The sequence below is a fragment of the Bos grunniens genome, chromosome 12 (assembly GCF_055505025.1).
Source record: "Bos grunniens cultivar Pamir isolate PY7600 chromosome 12, Bosgru_T2T1.0, whole genome shotgun sequence".
Classification (NCBI taxonomy): Eukaryota; Metazoa; Chordata; class Mammalia; order Artiodactyla; family Bovidae; genus Bos; species Bos grunniens.
In genome coordinates, this window is record NC_141176.1 from 19,201,125 (window position 1) to 19,220,245 (window position 19,121).

Sequence of the window (19,121 nt, forward strand, 5' to 3'; positions counted from 1 at the left end):
TTTTGTGTGTATTTTTATATCAGTAAATAATATCCTTATCTGTTTTTCAATTTTATAAGAGCTTGATTGAGGTATAATCTATATACCATAAATTTACCCTTTTAAAGTACTGAATTGGGTGGGTTTTGGTAGATTCAGAGTTGTGTAACCATCACCACTGCCTAATTTCAGAATTTTCCATCAGCTCAAAAAGACTCCTCTTACCCGTTTATTAGTCATCCCTGTTTCCTCCTACCTCCAGCCCCAGGCTACCACGAATCTACTTTGGTTATTTGGATTCATATATTCTGGCCATTGATTTTAGATCGTTCCTCTTTTCTCATATATACATTCACTGCTGTATATTTCTCTCTAGCATTTCTTCCACTGAATGCTACAAATTTTGATAAGTCGTGTTTTATTTAGTTCAAAATTTCAAAATATTTAAAAATTTATCTTGAGTTTTTTGGGTTTTTTTTTTTTTTTTACTCATTTGTTATTTAGCAATGTATTATTTAACTTCCACATATATTTTGGGATTTTCCAGTTATGTTTCTACTAGTCATTTAATTATATTGTGGTCCGAGAGCAGACACTGTATGCTTTCTATTCTTTTGAATTTATTAGGGTGTGTTTTATGGCCTGGCATGTGGTCTCTTGGTGAACACTCCATGTGAGTTAAGCATAATGTGGATTCTACTGTTGGCTGAGGTAGTCCATGGTTGTCAGTTATATACGGTTGATTAGTGGTTGAGTTCATTTGAGAATGGGTACGGGATAGTTTCAGGTATTTCACAACAGAAGAAACACAGACATCTAATAAGCACATGAAAAAGTGCTCAAGCTCATTAGCAGTCATGGAAATGCAAATTAAAATCACCGCAACGTTTACACCCCTACTGCTGTGCCTACTAGAGTTGCGGAATTCAAGTTGAGGACACCGAGTGCTCGTGAGGAGGTGGATCCTTAGAAACTCGTATATTGCTGGTTGGACTGAAAATGCATACAGCCACCTTGGGAAAGCAGTTTAATGTCATCTTTGTAAAACTGAAGATGTGTCTATTCCATGACCCAGCAATCTGACCTCTAAGCATATGCCCTAGGAAAATTCTTACATGTTTCGTAGAAAAGACAGAGATAGATAATTCATTGCAACATTGTTCTTAAAAGCAAAAACTGGAACTAGCACAAAAATTTATCTCTGGAAATTAAAATATTACAGTGGAATATTATAAAGCAGTGAAAGTAAAATGAACTACAGCTACATTCTTAAACATGGGTGGATCTTAGAAATATAATGCTGAATGAAAAAATCAAGTTTCAGAAGACTAAATACATTATAAGGCAACTTCTATGTAAAGTTCAACAGGAAGGCAGTGTATTGGTTAGTACATGTGGCAAAATTATTTTTAAGAAGCAATGGAATGATCAACGATTCAGCGCAGTGGTTACCTCTGAATAAGGGGGATAGAGGGATGGGATTAGACTGGGGGGCACCCGAGAGGTGGTAACATTCTAGTTTGGGGGTTGGGTAGTAGGTTCTTGAGCAAACTCTGGGAAAGAGTGGAGGACAGAGGAGCATGGGGTGAAAGAGTTGGACACAGCTTAGCGACTGAACACCAACAAAGTAGGTTCTTGAGTGTTAATTTATTATTAGGCTTTAGGACTCCCATCTGTATCACACACAGTCTTCCTTTTTTTAATGTTTCCAATATTACATAATAAGAGAGAAAGCTTTCCAGATCTATTCTCCCTGCACCCTGATGCAGGTGTCCTTAAGACTAGGAGAGCGAGGTGAGCACAGAGGCTTGGAGGGCAGGCAGATCCCTGGAAAGACAGAAAGCAGCAGGATAAAAGGAGACTCTCAGAGGTGGTGGGTATACTTACCATCTTAAGGGTGGTGGTGGTTTCTCAGATGTGTGCTTGTGTTGAAACCCATCACATTGTGCACTTTACACGCACACAGTGTGGTCCCAGGAAAGCCAGGGAAATCAGGTCATGGGGCGAGGTGGAAGCCAGGCCCGTCTCCCACATGACCAAGGTGATGAGTCCACTTGCCTTCCGGCGGGGGGTGTGTCCGCTCACACCTCACTGCCCCACAGACGACTCCCTTCTCTCCTTGGACAACAGACGGGTCATTTTGTCTCCTCCAGCCTAACAGTAATAACTTTGCCTCCCAAAAAGTTTTGTGAATTGTTGTCTATACACTGTCGATGAATCCAGTTTGTAAAAGGTCAGGTACATTGTGTCAGCTGTGAGTGACTTATCTAGAATCTGTTCTTTAACAGTTGAGAATTTTAAAGATAAAATCAGTATGCCCTTTTTCATTTTTATTTTTAAAATATTCCTCTTTAGCTTAAGCATTGTTTTGATCTTACAGCTTCTGACTTTAACAAATGCTCGTTTCTTTGACGTGACATTTTCCTGACGCTAAGTTATTCTTGACCATCAGATGGCGTGCTGGGATCCGTAGCCCTGGATGAAGAACCACACCAGAACAAGAAGCTGCGTCTTGCAAACCACTAAGAAGTCGTGTCTGAACAAGGAGTGAAGGCCTTGAGAATTTTTATTGCACTTTTAAAATCCAGCCTTGTTAACTCATAAAATAAGAATGGATTTTGTAAATAGTTGAAAAAAATTTTTAAAGGAAGCTAATTTATTATTAGCATACGAATGATACTAAGGAGAATATTTTTATTTAGATTTATTTGTATGTTTTCCAGAGTATAGTGATGTGTTCTTTTCTTACACTGAAGCAGGTGTCAATCATTTCAAGAGACCATTCAGTCGGCTACAGGGATTGATTTCTCCTGGTCTTAGCTTTAGGGGATCCAGTCAAAGGGGCTGGTTCATTGGAGGTCACATCTCAGCAGAGAAGTACACACCTTTTCAGAAATATTAATCCCTTTGGATTATGAAGGTGATAATTAGTAATCTACTCCAGGGAAATAAACAGCAACCTGACCATTTTTAAGTCAATATGTGACTCACCAAAAGGCCCCACTTATACCCAAAGCTTTCTGGTAATCAGAATTTACTTGATTAGCCTGGAGTCATAAAAATGAATTTGGTGGACCTGCTCTCCATTATAAAAGTGTGTTCCTAACAGGGTTATTCATTTTTTTTTTCAGTCTTTCAGTGTGTAAAAATCATGATCACTTGTTGGACTGATTCAGGGCAGCAATAGGAAGATAGCATTATTCTCGGACAATATTATTCTCTGATCTCACTGACTCTTGAAACCACTAACAAGAGAAGAAATATTTTAGTCTGGAATTCATTCATAAATGCTGCCCATTATCCCCTCCATATAATTAGCAGAGAGCGTTTCAGGGCTCTGAATGGAAGGCCTTATAAAAACATTTGCAAACCTTAAGAATACTGAAAGCCTTGACAGTGAACATGATGGTCAATTCAGTTATTTTCCAGATTTTTCTTCATGAGTCCTCTCATTTTTTATTTGTTGAGGAAACTTTCAGAAAATTAGCCCAAAGATGAAGGCACAGTCTTTGTACTTTCCTGGAGATAGGGAGGGAGCCACTTGGCCAGTGGCCCGCAGGCAGCCCTGGGGTGTGACGGGCTCTGTGTGGGGAGTCAGCTTCACCTGGGCTGTCGCCCACTTTCTCCCCGGGGCCTCTCGTATCCTCACAGGGCCTCCTACCAGTCTCAGGAGAGTGCACAGGCCACCCTGCACGTGGGCCGGTGCCCCTGTTTGGACAGCAGCTCGCTTAGCCTCTGTTGTGTGTGTAAATTTTTTTTTTTAACTGCTGAATCTAGTGCCTGCAACAGTGTCTGGCATGTGACAGGCATTCAATAAATATTTGTTGACTGAATGACTGCTGGACACTGTCTAGACCCTGGAGATGAGACGTGTAAGAAATGCTCCCTGACCTCAAGAAACTTGCAGTCTAGTGACAGATGTAAGCGTAAAGTCACGTATTAATAATAGTGCTTCTCAGAGTGGGGTCCCTGGACCAACAGCGTTAGCCTCATCTGGGGACTTGTTAGAAGTGCACATTGTTAAGCCCTAACCCAGACCTGTTGAATCAAACTCCGGGGCTGTGGCCAGCATTCCCTGAAGGTGACTCTGACGACCTTCAAGGTTGAGAACTGCCCTGTGGATGTAACTGAAGGAACAGTGGTGGAAGGAACACATAGGAGGACAGGCAGACACTCGGGTGAGTCACGGAAGCAGGGCCTGTAGGAGTGGAGGCCGCGTAGAAGTGGAGGCCGCGTAGAAGTGGAGGCCCTGAAGGGGCTGCAGGGAGTGGGCTGGCAAACAGTGGGGGTGAGATGAACATCTGAGAAAGTAATGAAGATGGGTGGTCACCCCGGGAAGTAGGAAAGGGAAGCGATTGGGAACTCATGCAGAGATTGCTAACCTGCACCAGGAGCCCCCTGGGGCAGCAACAGTGCAGCCTAAAATCTAGTCACCCACAGTCAACAGGGGTCACCCCTCAGGCTGAGAAATCGGAACTTGCCCTTAAAAATACATCACCATTAATTTCAAAGATTGGGAAGACGTAGTAAATGTATAATTTGAAAAAGAGCTCTACATTTGTTTACTGCCAAGGACAGCAGCTTTGCCGACTGGAGGTGGGGTGAGCCCAGGCCTGGCTCGGCGCTCGGCTGTTAGGTGGGGTATGTGAGGGTTTACCTGTATCTAATCACTGCCAGCGCTTTTTCTTTTATTCGGCTTTTCCATGGGTTTCTCTTCCTCAGTTACTTAATGAGTTTGAGAATATACCTTCTCATAAATCTTCCTCGGTTTATGCACGAACAGTTGAGCTTTCAGATCTACCACAGCAGTCTGCTTTTAACCCACTTTAGAGCTATGTTTTGAAGTTCTGGTATTGCCAAGAGTGGCCGCTTAGCATTGAGCTGCGGCTGTTACTACTGCTTCTTAAGTCAAGGAACAGTTTAGAACCTTCATTTCATGTGTTATATTAAGGGGTTTTTCTGTGATCATTTAAAATTATTACATATTTTTTACATATAAGAAAAGTGAAAAGCCCTAATAATCAGTACCAGTTGAAAACAAGGCCTGTTTAAATGGAATACCCTTTAGAAATGCGTCCATAAAATGTGTTTACCCTATTCAACTACTGCACTTAAACAGACTCAGATTTCAAAGGAACTTAGATCTCATCTATTTAGAATACTCCTCTGCAGAACTGGAAGCACAAGCGTCCAGAAGGTGAATGATTTCTTAAAGTCTAGCTCAGGATGTCACAAGGCCCTAAAATCATATCAGCTTTGGTTTTTTTCTCTCTTTACATTTTCAGTTTTGTTTTTAATGTCCGTGCTTATTTGCCCTGTACCTGTTGACGTATTAGCTGATTTTAACATGTATGTGACAGTAATAAAAGACTTCTATCGTTGTAAATTAAGTCATTTTTTAAGTAAAATTACACCTACAAATTTAAAATGAGCAAAACAGATCTATGAACCTTTCTTTGAAACAGTAAGACCCACTCTGTCTTCTGTATCACCCCTCCCTAGAGGCCACCAGGCTCAAGGATTTTAGCTGATTGACTTTGTATTTGTCTCCAAATCACATGTTTCTTAATAGTGTTTCAGTTCTAGGTATTTTCTTTTGAATTTCCATCATGGAAGGGCTTTCTTTCGCCTCCCTCTCCTCAGCACACACTTCCCATCTCTCCATCCTCCTAATATTCTTTCAATTTGGTTGCATCAGTATTCATTGTTTGGTATTATGACTGTAAGTGCTACGCACAGCTTTATCACGTTATGTACTGTGATGACTTTCTGTATAAAATGTATTTTCGTGCATTTCAAGTTTGTTTTTCCTGTGTGGGGCTGCAGGGACCTTGGTTTTGTATATTTTATTGCTAACCTGTAACCAAACCCTTCTCCCAGCTGTGTAACCTTCTCTCCCTACTCAAGCACACTGGGTGTCCTAAAAAGCTTTTCTTGTTGAAGAAGTGCCTCCCAGAGCCTCTGACCGCCTCCCACCTGGCTGATCAGTCACTGGACCTTCCGCACCGCTGTCTTCCCGGGTTCTCCCTCCGCAGCGCTCCTGGGGTGGGGGAGGGCAGGGACGGAGGCATCCTCCACCTTCTTGATCTGGAACCCCCAGAATCCAGACTTTTTCTCAGTTGGGCGGGCATATCTTTCAGAAGGTCCCTGAGAAAAGGTACATGATGGTGAGATGACTGTCAGAACAGACGTTGCTGGGGAACAGTTTGAATGCTGTGAGTATCTGTGAATGTCTTTATTCTGCCCTCAATTTAGATAGTTTGTTGGGTGTAGAATTCTAGATTGGGAATAACCGCCACTCCCGCCCGGCCCCGCAGCCCACCTCACAACTCTGAAGGCCTTGTTTCATGATCCTGGTTACACTACTGGAATGAGTTTCAAGGTTTGGGCTGTCAATCAGACTCACGAGATTCAACGAGGGCTGCTGGGCAACGTCTTTCGGGACAGTATAGAGCAGAGCACAGCCTCGTGCAACGCAGCGCGTTCCCGGGCAGAGCCTCTGACTGTCCTCACTGAGCCCTCTGTTCTGTCTGTCCTGAGCTTATGTTTAAAACAGAGAAAGCCAAAACTTCACTCTCATGTTATGATTTCGGGGGCATAAACAGAGGTAAATTAATATGTTTGTTCACTTCTCTGCTTTCATATTTTCTGTAATGTTTTGGCCTTAAGCATGAAATTCCTGCAGTCATTTAAAAAAATTAATGTATTTAGTATAAATGGGCTCAGTTGCTTGAGTCGTGTCTGACTCTTTGCGACCCTATGGACTGTAGCCTGCCAGGCTCCTCTGTCCATGGGATTCTTCAGGTTCCTCTCTCCATGGGAGTGGGTTGCCATGCCCTTGTCTAGTGGACCTTCCCAACCCAGGGATCGAACCCATGTGTCCTGCATTGCAGGCAGATTCTTTATCGCTGAACCACCGGGGAAGCCCATTTAGTACAAATAGCCACCCCCTAATATTATGTATCTTTCCCCTGGGGATAAGCCCCAAAGATATTGTGTCAGAGGAGTATGTGTTCTTCTGCTGAGGGCTATTTTTTAGATGATGAAGGTGAGGAAGGCATACCTGAGAAATACAGATTTTCTAAAACACAATCTTTGGGGATAAAGAATTAAAATCTATTCAACATCACTACAGCATTTGGGTGTCTTTCTATTTGTTATTTCTGATTATATATTTAAAAAGGCTTGAAAACAGAAAACACATGTATTTTGGTTCATATTAAATGTCTGCTGGAATTGGTCCACTAGGTGGCTTCAGGCTCAAGTTTACTTGCACAGTATATTATCTGATAGAGTTGATGCCTCAAATATACAAAGAACTCATAAAAGTCAACTTTAATAGAACAAAGCACCCAGTTTAAAAAAATGAGCAGGGGATCTGAAGAGACAAATTTTCCAAAGAAAATATACAGATGATCAACGGGCACATGAAAAGATGCTCAGCATCACTCATCAGAGAAATGCAAATCAAAATTACAAGAAGATACCATCTCACAGCTGTCAGAATATTTTGTTATCAAAAACACAATGACAGATGACAACAGAGAAAAGGTAACCATTGTTCACTCTTGGTGGGAAGGAAATTGGTATAGTCACTGTGGAAAAATTTGGAAAATAAGTATGGCTATTTCTCGAAATTAAAAATAGATCTACCATATATTTTAGGAATTCCAGTTCTGGTTATTTATCTGAAAAGAATCAAAACAATTATAAGAAAATATATATGCACCTCTACAATCACAGCAGCATTATTTATAATAGCCAAGCCAAGAGCCCATTAATGGATAAATATTATACATACATACATATACACAACAGGATATTACTCGGCCATAGAAAAGAATGAAATCTTGCTAGTTGAGACAGTGTGAATAGACCTAGAGGGTACTATGCTAAGTGAATAAGACTTAGAAAAACAATTATTGTATGACTTCAATTATTGGTGTAATCTAAAAAACAAAGCAAATGAACAGATAACAAAACTAAACAGATTTGTAAATACAGAGGAAAAAGTAGGTAGTCACCAGGGAGGGGAGTGGGAGGAGGGAAGAAACAGGTGAGGGAGATCAGGAGGTACAGACTTGCAAACAAATCAACAGTCTTGGGTATGAGACTTGAGAAATGTAGTTAATAGTTACGGAATACTTACCTATATAAGATGACATACACAGACTTTTACTTGATCATTTTGAAATGTCCAGAAATATCTAATTGCTACGTTGGGCAACCAGAACTACCAGTGTCATAGGTCAATTATAGTTCAACAAACGAACTCAGAGTAAGAGAAACTTGTGGTTACCAGACGCAGTGTACTCCAGGTTACAGGCTTGGAGTACAGAATGCAGCAGGGAAAAGGCTAACAGAATTTTGCCAAGAGAATGCGCTGGTCACAGCAAACACCCTCTTCCAGTAACACAAGAGAAGACTCTACACATGGACATCACCAGATGGTCGACACCGAAATCAGATTGATTATATTCTTTGCAGCCAAAGATGGAGAAGCTCTACACAGTCAGCAAAAACAAGACTAGGAGCTGACTGTGGCTCAGATCATGAACTCCTTATTGCCAAATTCAGACTTAAATTGAAGAAAGTAGGGAAAACCACTGGACCATTCAGGTATGACCTAAATTAAATCTCTTACAATTATACAGAAGTGAGCAATAGAATCAAGGAATTATCTGATAGAGTGCCAGATGAACTATGGACAGGGGTTCATGACATTGTACAGGAGACAGGAATCAAGACCATCCCCAAGAAAAAGAAATGCAAAAAACCAAAATGGCTGTCTGAGGAGGCCTTACAAATAGCTGTGAAAAGAAGAGAAGCAAAAAGCAAAGGAGAAAAGGAAAGATATATCCATTTGAATGCAGATTCCAAAGAATAGCAAGTAGAGATAAGAAAGGCTTCCTCAGCGATCAATGCAAAGAAATAGAAGAAAACAATAGAATGGGAAAGACTAGAGATCTCTTCAAGAAAATTAGAGATACCAAGGGAACATTTCATGCAAAGATGAGCATATAAAGAACAGAAATAATATGGACCTAACAGAAGCAGAAGGTATTAAGAAGAGACGGCAAGAATACATAGAAAACTGTACAGAAAAGATATTCACAACACAGATAATCATAATGGTATGATCACTCACCTAGAGCCAGACATTCTGGAATGTGAAGTCAAGTGGGCCTTAGAAAGCATCACTACGAACAAAGCTAGAGGAGGTGATGGAATTCCAGTTGAGCTATTCCAAATGCTGAAAGATGATGCTGTGAAAGTGCTGCACTCAATATGCCAGCAAATTTGGAAAAGTCAGCAGTGGCCACAGGACTGGAAAAGGTCAGTTTTCATTCCAATCTCAAAGAATGTTCAAACTACTGGAATTAAGATTGCCGGGAGAAATATCAATAACCTCAGATATGCAGATGACACCACCGTTATGGCAGAAAGTGAAGAACTAAAGAGCCTCTTGATGAAAGTGAAAGAGGACAGTGAAAAAGTGCAACAGTCAGAAAACTAATATCATGGCATCTGGTCCCATCTCTTCATGGCAATTACATAGGGAAACAGTGGAAACAGTGACAGACTTTATTTTGGGGGGCTCCAAAATCACTGCAGATGGTGACTGCAGCCATGAAATTAAAAGATGCTTACTCCTTGGAAGAAAAGTTATGACCAACCTAGACAGCATATTAAAAAGAAGAGACATTATTTTGCCAAAAAGGTCCATGTAGTCAAAGCTATGGTTTTTCCACCAGTTATGTATGGATATGAGAGTTGGACTATAAAGAAAGCTGAGTGCCGAGGAATTGATGCTTTTGAGCTGTGGTGTAGGAGAAGACTCTTGAGAGTCCCTTGGAGTGCAAGGAGATCCAGCCAGTCCATCCTAAAGGAAATCAGTCCTGAATATTCATTGGAAGGACTGATACTGAAGCTGATACTCCAACACTTTGGCCACCTGATGCAAAGAACTGAATCACTGGGAATCACCTGATGCTGGGAAAGATTGAAGGCAGGAGGAGAAGGGGACAACAGAGGATGAGATAGTTGAATGGTTATCACCGACTCAGTGGACGAGTTTGAGTAAACTGGGAGTTGGTGATGGACAGGGAGGCCTGGCATGCTGTGGTCCATGGGGTCGCCAAGTCAGACATGACTGAGTGACCGAACTGACTGACTGATGCAATGTATGGGTGGAGAAGGAACTGGATGAATGCAGCCAAAGTTACAAACTTCCAGTTATAAAATTAATAAGTGCTAGGGATTTAAGGTACAACATGACTAATATAATTAACACCCCTTTATGTTATACATGAAAGTTGTTAAGAGAGTACATAAGAGTTATCTCAAAATTTTTTTGCTATTTCTTGAATTTTATACCTATATGAGGTGTTGAATGTTCACTAAACTGATTGGGATAATCCTGATATATGTTCATCAAATCATTATGCTGTCAACCTTCAGTTCAGTTCAGTTCAGTCGCTCAATCGTGTCTGACTCTTTGCGATCCCATGAACCGCAGCACGCCAGGCCTCCCTGTCCATCACCAACTCCCGGAGTCCACCCAGACCCATGTCCATCGAGTCAGTGATGCCGTCCAGCCATCTCATCCTCTGTCGTCCCCTTCTCCTCCTGCTCTCAATCTTTCCCAGCATCGGGGTCTTTTCTAATGAGTCAGCTCTTCGCATCGGGTGGCCAAAATACTGGAGTTTCAGCTTCAACATCAGTCCTTCCAGTGAACACCCAGGACTGATCTCCTTTAGGATGGACTGGTTGGATCTCCTTGCAGTCCAAGGGACTCTCAAAAGTCTTCTCCAACACCACAGTTCAATTCTTCGGTGCTCAACTTTCTTTATAGTCCAACTCTCACATCCATACATAGCCTTGACTAGACGGACCTTTGTTGGCAAAGTAACGTCTCTGCTTTTTAATATGCTGTCTAGGTTGGTCATAACTTTCCTTCCAAGGAGTAAGCGTCTTTTAATTTCATGGCTGCAGTCACCATCTGCAGTGATTTTGGAGCCCCCAAAAATAAAGTCTGACACTGTTTCCCCATCTATTTGCAATGAAGTGATGGGACCCGATGCCATGATCTTCGTTTTCTGAATGTTGAGCTTTAAGCCAACTTTTTCACTCTCCTCTTTCACTTTCATCAAGAGGCTCTTTAGTTCTTCCTCACTTTCTGCCATAAGGGTGGTGTCATCCGCATATCTGAGGTTATTGATATTTCTCCCGGGAATCTTGATTCCAGCTTGTGCTTCGTCCAGCCCAACGTTTCTCATGATGTACTCTGCATATAAGTTAAATAACTAGGGTGACAATATATAGCCTTGACATACTCCTTTTCCTATTTAGAACCAGTCTGTTGTTCCATGTCCAGTTCTAACTGTTGCTTCCTGACCTGCATACAGGTTTCTCAAGAGGCAGATCAGGTGGTCTGGTATGCCCATCTTTTTCAGAATTTTCCACAGTTTATTGTGATCCACACAGTCAAAGGCTTTGGCATGGTCAATGAAGCAGAAGTAGATGTTTTTCTGGAACTCTCTTGCTTTTTCCATGATCAGCGGATGTTGGCAATTTGATCTCTGGTTCCTCTGCCTTTTCTAAAACCAGCTTGAACATCTGGAAGTTCACGGTTCACTTGTTGCTGAAACCTGGCTTGGAGAATTTTGAGCATTACTTTACTAGCATGTGAGATGAGTGCAATTGTGTGGTAGTTTGAGCATTCTTTGACATTGCCCTTCTTTGGGATTGGAATGAAAACTGACCTTTTCCAGTCCTGTGGCCACTGCTGAATTTTCCAAATTTGCTGGCATTTGAGTGCAGCATTTTCACAGCATCATCTTTCAGGATTTGAAATAGCTCAACTGGAATTCCATCACTTCCACTAGCTTTGTTTGTAGTGATGCTTCCTAAGGCCCACTTGACTTCACATTCCAGGATGTCTGGCTCTAGGTGAGTGATCACACCATCGTGATTATCTGGGTCATTAAGATCTTTTTTGTACAGTTCTTCTGTGTTGTAGACCTTAAACTTACACAATGTGGTATGCTGATATCTCAATTAGACTTGAAGAAATGAATAATGCCTTAATAAAGCTAACTTTTGGCTTCCCGGGTAGCTCAAATGGTAAAGCATCTGCCTGCAATAAGGGAGACCCAGCTTCGATCCCTGGGTTGGAAAGATTCCCCAGAGAAGGGCATGGCAACCCACTCCAGTATTGTTGCCTGGAGAATCCCATGGACAGAGGAGCCTGGTGGGCTACAGTCCATGGAGGTCACGAAGAGTTGGACACTAGTGAGTGACTTTGACATTCACTTTCAAAGCTAACTTAGGAAAAAACTTTATACCAAGATTAAGTGAGTCTAACACCAAAGAATCCAATGTTTCGGTTGTTAGGAAATATATTAATATAACTAATTGACTTATAAATTTAGGAAAAGCATGTGATCAACTTGATAGACACAAAGTAGCATGGTAGAATATTACAGGGAACAATTATAAAAATAAAAAAGATATTAACGCTTATGTACCCAAAGAAATCTCCAATACCCACGAGTTCACCTATACATTAATTTCCTGTAATTGTCAGAAAGATTACTAGTAGACAGGAACCCCTAACAACAGTTTGAGTAGTAAAGGAATTACTACTGGAAAAGAAGAATTAAAGTCATCTCCATTTGTAGAGCATGTGGATCTATATCTAATAAGTCCGAATAACAGATGGAAATTCATTACAGAAAATAAGACAAAATATTTTAAAGACTATAGCATAAGTATTTCGTACACAGTTCACATAGACACATCAGTTAAAAGGTATATTAAAAGGGAGGCTGCGATTTTAAAGGTATAAAAGAAAATAAAAATAAATCTAATACCACATGTGGAAAGTGCTCATATGAATAAAATTATCATGAACTCCTCATATAGATAAAACAGGAAAAAATAACTGAAGAAAAGGAAAAAACAACTTCCTTAAATATAATAAGAAATCTTACATGTAAAGAAAAATATACCAATATCCAAATGTGTAATGGATATTTGTGTATGTCTGTGTGTGTGTATATATATACAAACACATATATAAGTATTTTTCTGAGGATAATTTATGGTTTACATGAAATATTTTATGAAATTAAAGGTTAGTTATTAACTTAAATATATTTTACATACAAGATACTTTACATACATTTCATGGAAACTACAAAGGAAAAATCTACTATAGCTACACAAAAGACAAAGAATTAATTCATACCATATCAAAAAAAAAAAAACAAACCCTAAAGGAACTGTTGTAGCCAGCTTCCCAGAAAACAAACTCACTCAGGACAATGCAGATAGTAGAGTGCAGTTTATTACACCTGCAGGCCCAAGGCAGAGTCTCCTCTTAGGCAAAGACCCCGACCAGTTTTTGTGAAAACTTTATATACCCCAAATTCCCTGAAACTAGTCTGAACAAAGGAAAAAGAAAGATAAAATCAAAGTTAACCCGTGATTCATATGTCTTAAGCCTAGGTAGTTAACAGTGGACAATTATCAGTAGGCCTGTGGTCATACCCCAGTAAGCATAATAGAATGTATGATTCTCTTTGGTTACACAGATAATTAGGGTATTCTTTTAGGCAATGGAGAGCCCTGGGGTGCTTCCTTCTGGGGGCCTGGTTTTCCCGTTGGTATGTCGTTTCCATAGATACTGTGCATGTAGCTCAAAGTCCACAGTCCGGCCCTAGGCGGACTGCTTTCAAGACAGAGCCTGTTGTTTCCTCCTTCAGAACAACAACAACAAACAGAAAACAATGAAAATCCTTATCAACAGCTTAAACATTAATGGATGGAATTCTCCAATTAAATGACACAAAGTGACTGAATTAAGAAAGGAACCTACAGGGAATTCCCCGGAGATCTAGAGGTTAAGTTCCTGTACTTTCACTGATGGGAACCTGGGTACTATCCCTGGTTGGGGAACAAGGATCCTGCAGGCCAAGCGGCATGTCCAAAATAAAACAGTAATTTTAAAAAGAACGTGCAATATGCTGTTTACAAGAGACTTAATTCAACATAAGGACATATATAGATTAAAGTGAGAGGATGTGAAAATATATTCCATGCATATAGCAGCCCAAAAGACAGTGGGAATAACTGTACTTAGTACATGTTTTCCATCCAAATCAGTCACAAGAAGCAAAGACTGTTTCCCTACAGTGAGAAAGGGGTCAAATTATCAAGAGACTATTACAAATATATGTGCACCCAGCACAGGAACATGTAGATACTTAGAGCAAATATGACAAAACTACCTACAAAGGAGCAGTAATGAATAGCAAGGTACTTCAATATCCCATCTGTAAACACGGATAGATCTCCAGGCAGAAAGTTAATGAAAAACACTGACCTGCATAACGCTTTCGAAAAGTAAAAAGTGTTAGTCACTCAGTCATGTCCAACTCTTTGTGACCCCTCGGTCCATGGGATTCTCCAAGCAAGAATACTGGAGTGGGTTAGCCATTTCCTTCTCCCACGGATCTTCCTCAACCAGGGATCAAACCCGGGTCTCCCACCTTGCAGGCAGACTCCTTACCAACTGAACCATCAGGGAAGCCTTAGAAAAGTAAACCTAACAGATATATGGGCTTCCCAGGTCGTGCAGTGGTAAAGAATCTGCCTGCCAAACGGAGGAGATGCAAGAGACCCGGGTTCCATCCCAAGTGAAAAATTCAGAGCTTTTCCTGTAAAATCAGGAACAAGATAAGGCTATCCACACTCACGACTCTTATTACAGACAGTACTGAAGTCCTAAGCAGAGGAATCTGACAGAAAATAAGAAATAGAAAGGCATCCAAAATGGAGAGGAAAAAGTAAAGCTGCTTCTTCTGTTTTCAGAAAACGTGACCTTATATATGGCTCCCCGCCCCCAATGGTATTAATAGTAGTCGTAAGTACAATAAGGTTGTAGGGTCAGAATCAACATACAAAAGTCAGCTGCATTACATATTAATACAATCTTTTATCATTCAGTCGCTAAGTGGTGTCTGACTCTCTGCGACCCCTTGGACTGCAGCACGCCAGGCTTCCTTGTCCTTCACCATCTCCTGGAGTTTGCTCAAACTCAGGTCCAGAGTGGATGATGCCATCCAACCATCTCATCCTCTGTCGCCCCTTTCTCCTTCTGCCCTCAATCTTGCCCAGCATCACAGTACAATAGTGACCAAATATTAGGAAGAAATAAAATAATTCCATTTACAATTAACTATCATCCTCGACCACCCCTAGGCCCTCTGTGACCGCGCGGCTCGGCCCTTAGTCTGCTGAGCCCAGGGCTTCGGGGGCTCCTCCAGTCGCATCCGCTGGCCCCTCCCCGCTGGTACTTGATCTAACAGCGAAGGAGCACAGAGCCACTTGGCTAAATCAAGGGACTTGCGAATCTATGGATCAATTTTAAGCCTGAGAACTCGAGAGGCAATTAAGTATTACTGGAAATTCCACTGTAAGGTGGGGGCAGGTTAGGAGGCTGAATCCCGCCCCCGGGGGTGCAGACCCAGGACCCCCCCGCACCCACCCGCACACACTCCCGGCCCACAGGAGGAGGGGCTCTTTGACTCCAGCCCGGACTCTGTCCTGCCCGCTCCCCGATTCCACGCGGGGCCGAGCCAGTCGGGCAGAGGGCAAAGGGGCGAAAAGAGAGACCCACATTCCCCTGGACTAAGGTGCTGGAGGAGAAGGGGACGACACAGGATGAGTTGGTGGGATGGCATCACCGATTCAATGGACACAAGTTTGAGTAAACTCCGGGAGTTGGTGATGGACAGGGAGGCTTGGCGTGCTGCGGTCCACGGGGTCGCAAGGAGTCGGACACTACTGAGTGCCTGAACTGAACTGAACGGAAGGTGCTGCGGGGCCGCTCTTCCGAAGGAGCAGCCGCAGCTCGGAGCGAACCCCCTGCGCCTCAAAAGTCGGCCTCGCGCCCCCCACCCCAACCCCGACCCACGCCGTGCAGGATCCGGGCCAGCGCACCTGGAGGGCGGCCCCAGGTGTGGTCTGGGCTTCAGCGGGGGCGGATGGCAGAGTCGCGGCGCGAGGAGTTCGGGCTCTGCAGTGACCCCCAGCTCCACTCCGGGCGGCGGGGCGCTGGGCCCCCAGTCACTTGCAGGGTCTGTTGTCAGGCCCCGCCCCGCCCCGGGCGCTAAACGCCAGGTGTCCGGAATGGAGGGCAGGTGGGCGGCTTTTAGTCACCTAACCCAGCTCCACCGCTCTGTCTGCCCCTTAAGCCCGCAACTTCAAGAGTTGGGAACTCTTCCTTGATCCCAGCACCTCACATAGCTTTTGACGCCAAGTCTAGGATCAGTGATTGGGCAACAGATGGATACATGAGACCCTTCTGCTGAGGGAAGAAGGGGTGTGGGGACAGGAGAGAGGCTCAGATGGAAAAGAAAGAAGTTTGGGGGGGATCTCTCGAGAGAAAGGGCGCAGGGATGAGCACAGCCTACCCGCCAAAATACCGCCGCCTTTACAGGCTGCCCGTTCAGGACCGCCACCCCCCCATCCCCCCTTTTTCAAATGCCAACACCCACGCCGGCAAGCCGCAAGTCCCAGAGTCAAGCCAGGTAGTTCTGGGTCCAGCGCCCTGCCTCTTCAGAAACAGCCCGTCAGCCCGTCTAGCCCCTGAGCCACCCGATCAGAGGGGAAGTGACCCATCGGATGCCGAAGGGGCCTCTGTGAGGCCAAGCAGTTTGGGCCGGAGAGTCAGAGGCGCCCGGGAACCAACCTCTGCTCTCTGGGCACATCCTTGGGCTTCCACCAGCCGCATCTCGCAGCCTGGAGGTCTGGCTGAGGAGAAGCAGGTGGGCTCCGCTGGTGCCCTGCGCCCTCTAGAGGCCGTCCTCTCTAAAGCCGACGCTCGGCCCTTCCTCCTGCCTTCCATCCCCAGCACTTGGGCGTCTGCCAGCCTGATTGCGCTCCTCCGCTCCCTCTAAGCGCCGTGAAGTGCCCTACAGACGTTTAGGATCTCTTGGAGAAGGAAGCTCTTTTTGTCAATACACCTTTACCCTGCGAAGGTGGTTTCAAGCATGAGCCTGAAATATTGTTATTTTTCTCCATGTATTTCCAAGGAGAAAGAGCTCTACTTTTCCAAGTTATAAGAAATATAAAGTTAGGGACGTCCCTGGTTGTCCAGTGGTTAAGAATCCTCCTTGCAATGCAAGAGATGAAGGTTTGCTCTCTGGTCGGGGATTTAAGATCCTTCATGCCAAGGGACTACTGAGCCTGCGTGCCACTAGAGAGTTCTGGGCAGCTATGAGAGATTCCCACAATACCCAGTGAGGAGGCCCCGTGCTGCAACCCAATAGAGCCAAATAAATGCACAGTTAAAAATACAAAGTTATAATGTATTTTTGATGTTCTGAGCCAGGCCTGTAAAATTAACACTTTAGAAAGTTTTTTCCTTTTGAATGGATCTTTCATTGAAGATAGAATAAAAGATTCCCCTATACATCCTTTGAAATGTAAATATATGTAATTTCTCTGTGGACTTGGTTGATTCAGCTGTGACATTTGAAAGAGAAAGCTAAAACTGCGCATGAGCAATTTTTCTTCACAAAATTCGTTCGATCAATCAGCCCCCTTAAATTAAAGTGACCCTTTTGATTAAATCAGTCATCTTAAATCCCATGACCCCCATGAGCTCAATCAGCAAGATAACAGTTTTCATTTCACAGGAAAGTACCAGGAAGTGTTCCCAAGAGCACAGTTCTGTTTAGGCAAGTTCACACACACACACACACACACACACACAGTTTCTGAGTTCTGTGCACATATCCTACTATTTAAGACTAGCAGATAATTTATCTCTTTTTCCTCAGTTTTAGAATTTCCATTCTAAAAGGGTAGATGTGATGCTTTGTACTTTGAAAACTAATATCTAGAATCTGTAGTACATTCACATGGTGCAAAACTAAAATATATACATATGTGTTTATATTTTACACATACACATATGTAATACAACCGTGTATTTGAATTTATGGCCCTGTCATAATTCACTGAATCAGTCTCTGTTGATGGAAATGTGAGTCATTTCCAGTCTTGTACCTTCGCCGTCTGCACAAGTATCTTGTGTGTCAAAATAATTTCACAGGGATATCTGTGGAATAATATCCAGAAGTTAAAATTCTGAGGAAATTTGAATATTATCAAGTACCCTCAAAGAGGTTACCCCAGTTTCTACTTGCATCATCAATGCATAAGATTGCTGGTCTTGGGCTTTGATGTTTACTTCTCCCAACTGTAAAAGTCATGGGGCAGTTTGTAAAGTGGGGACCTTGCAGCTGTAACACCGGGCAGGTGCTCTTGTTCCCTGTCGGAATGACCTGGAAACCGAGCTGTGTGGAAAAGGCCACACCAGTGCAGTTCAGACATCCCAGGATGCTGGGACCAGCTCTGAGTTGCTGTCACAGAAGAGGGAAAGGGGGTCCCTCAGGCAGGGCCGGGGGCCGGGGTGCTGGACTGCGTTCCCTGGCTTGTTGCACATCAGCTCATGACCTGTGGCACCTGTGCTTGGCTTGGGGCCCGTGGGAAAGGAGTTCTTTGGGGAGACTAACTCTTCCCTCTGGTTCAGGGCCTCCTCTGTGTCCTGCTTGGAAAGCTAGGCACCGAGTGGTCAGGAAATGATTCCAGGTCACACAGCTGATGCAGGCCAGGTGCCCAGCCCTCACTCTCTCCACCTTCCCAGGAGCCATGGTGATCCCATGCGTCAGGGTCCCTCGGAGAGGCCCAGGTCTTGTGGCTGGGAGCCTCCCTGCCTAACAAGCCAGGGCACTGCCGTGAGAGAGGGGACGGGCCTTTCCTGGGCCCCTGATCTCCAGAGGCTGCTGTCAGCGAGGGGCCATCAAGCACACTGCACTCTGGGCTGTTTCTTCTTGCAAACACCGGGAGGAAAACACAGTATTGCAGGTTCATTCTAGAAATCCACCTTCTCAGGGTTGACGCGTATTGACCAAAAGAGCTTCCTTTTCCAAGAGATCCTAAACCTCCGGAGGACGCTTGTTTGCACTTAGAGGGAGAGGAGGAACAGCATCAGCCTGGCAGGTGCTCAAAGGCCCTAGCAGGCCCCGGGCTGAGGACCGAGGCAGGAGGGAGGGCGAGAGCTGACC

The 19,121-nt window shown here is 43.5% G+C and overlaps 2 protein-coding genes across 5 annotated transcripts in view; one reads left to right on the forward strand and one right to left on the reverse strand.

The window, feature by feature from the left end:
* Positions 1-5,772, forward strand: part of CDADC1 (cytidine and dCMP deaminase domain containing 1) — a 31,189-nt gene extending 25,417 nt beyond the window's left edge. For both annotated transcript variants that reach the window (XM_086329111.1, XM_086329112.1), the window contains one exon: positions 2,432-5,772. In XM_086329111.1, coding sequence (XP_086185237.1) covers positions 2,432-2,505 — 74 coding nt within the window. In that variant the 3' untranslated portion in view covers positions 2,506-5,772. The remainder of the gene's footprint in view (positions 1-2,431) is intronic.
* CAB39L (calcium binding protein 39 like) overlaps positions 1,608-19,121 on the reverse strand; it is a 117,929-nt gene continuing 100,415 nt past the window's right edge. For all 3 annotated transcript variants that reach the window (XM_086329126.1, XM_086329127.1, XM_086329128.1), the window contains 2 exons: positions 5,956-6,126; positions 1,608-1,806 (listed from right to left, as the gene is read on the reverse strand). In XM_086329126.1, coding sequence (XP_086185252.1) covers positions 5,968-6,126 — 159 coding nt within the window. In that variant the 3' untranslated portion in view covers positions 1,608-1,806; positions 5,956-5,967. The remainder of the gene's footprint in view (positions 1,807-5,955; positions 6,127-19,121) is intronic.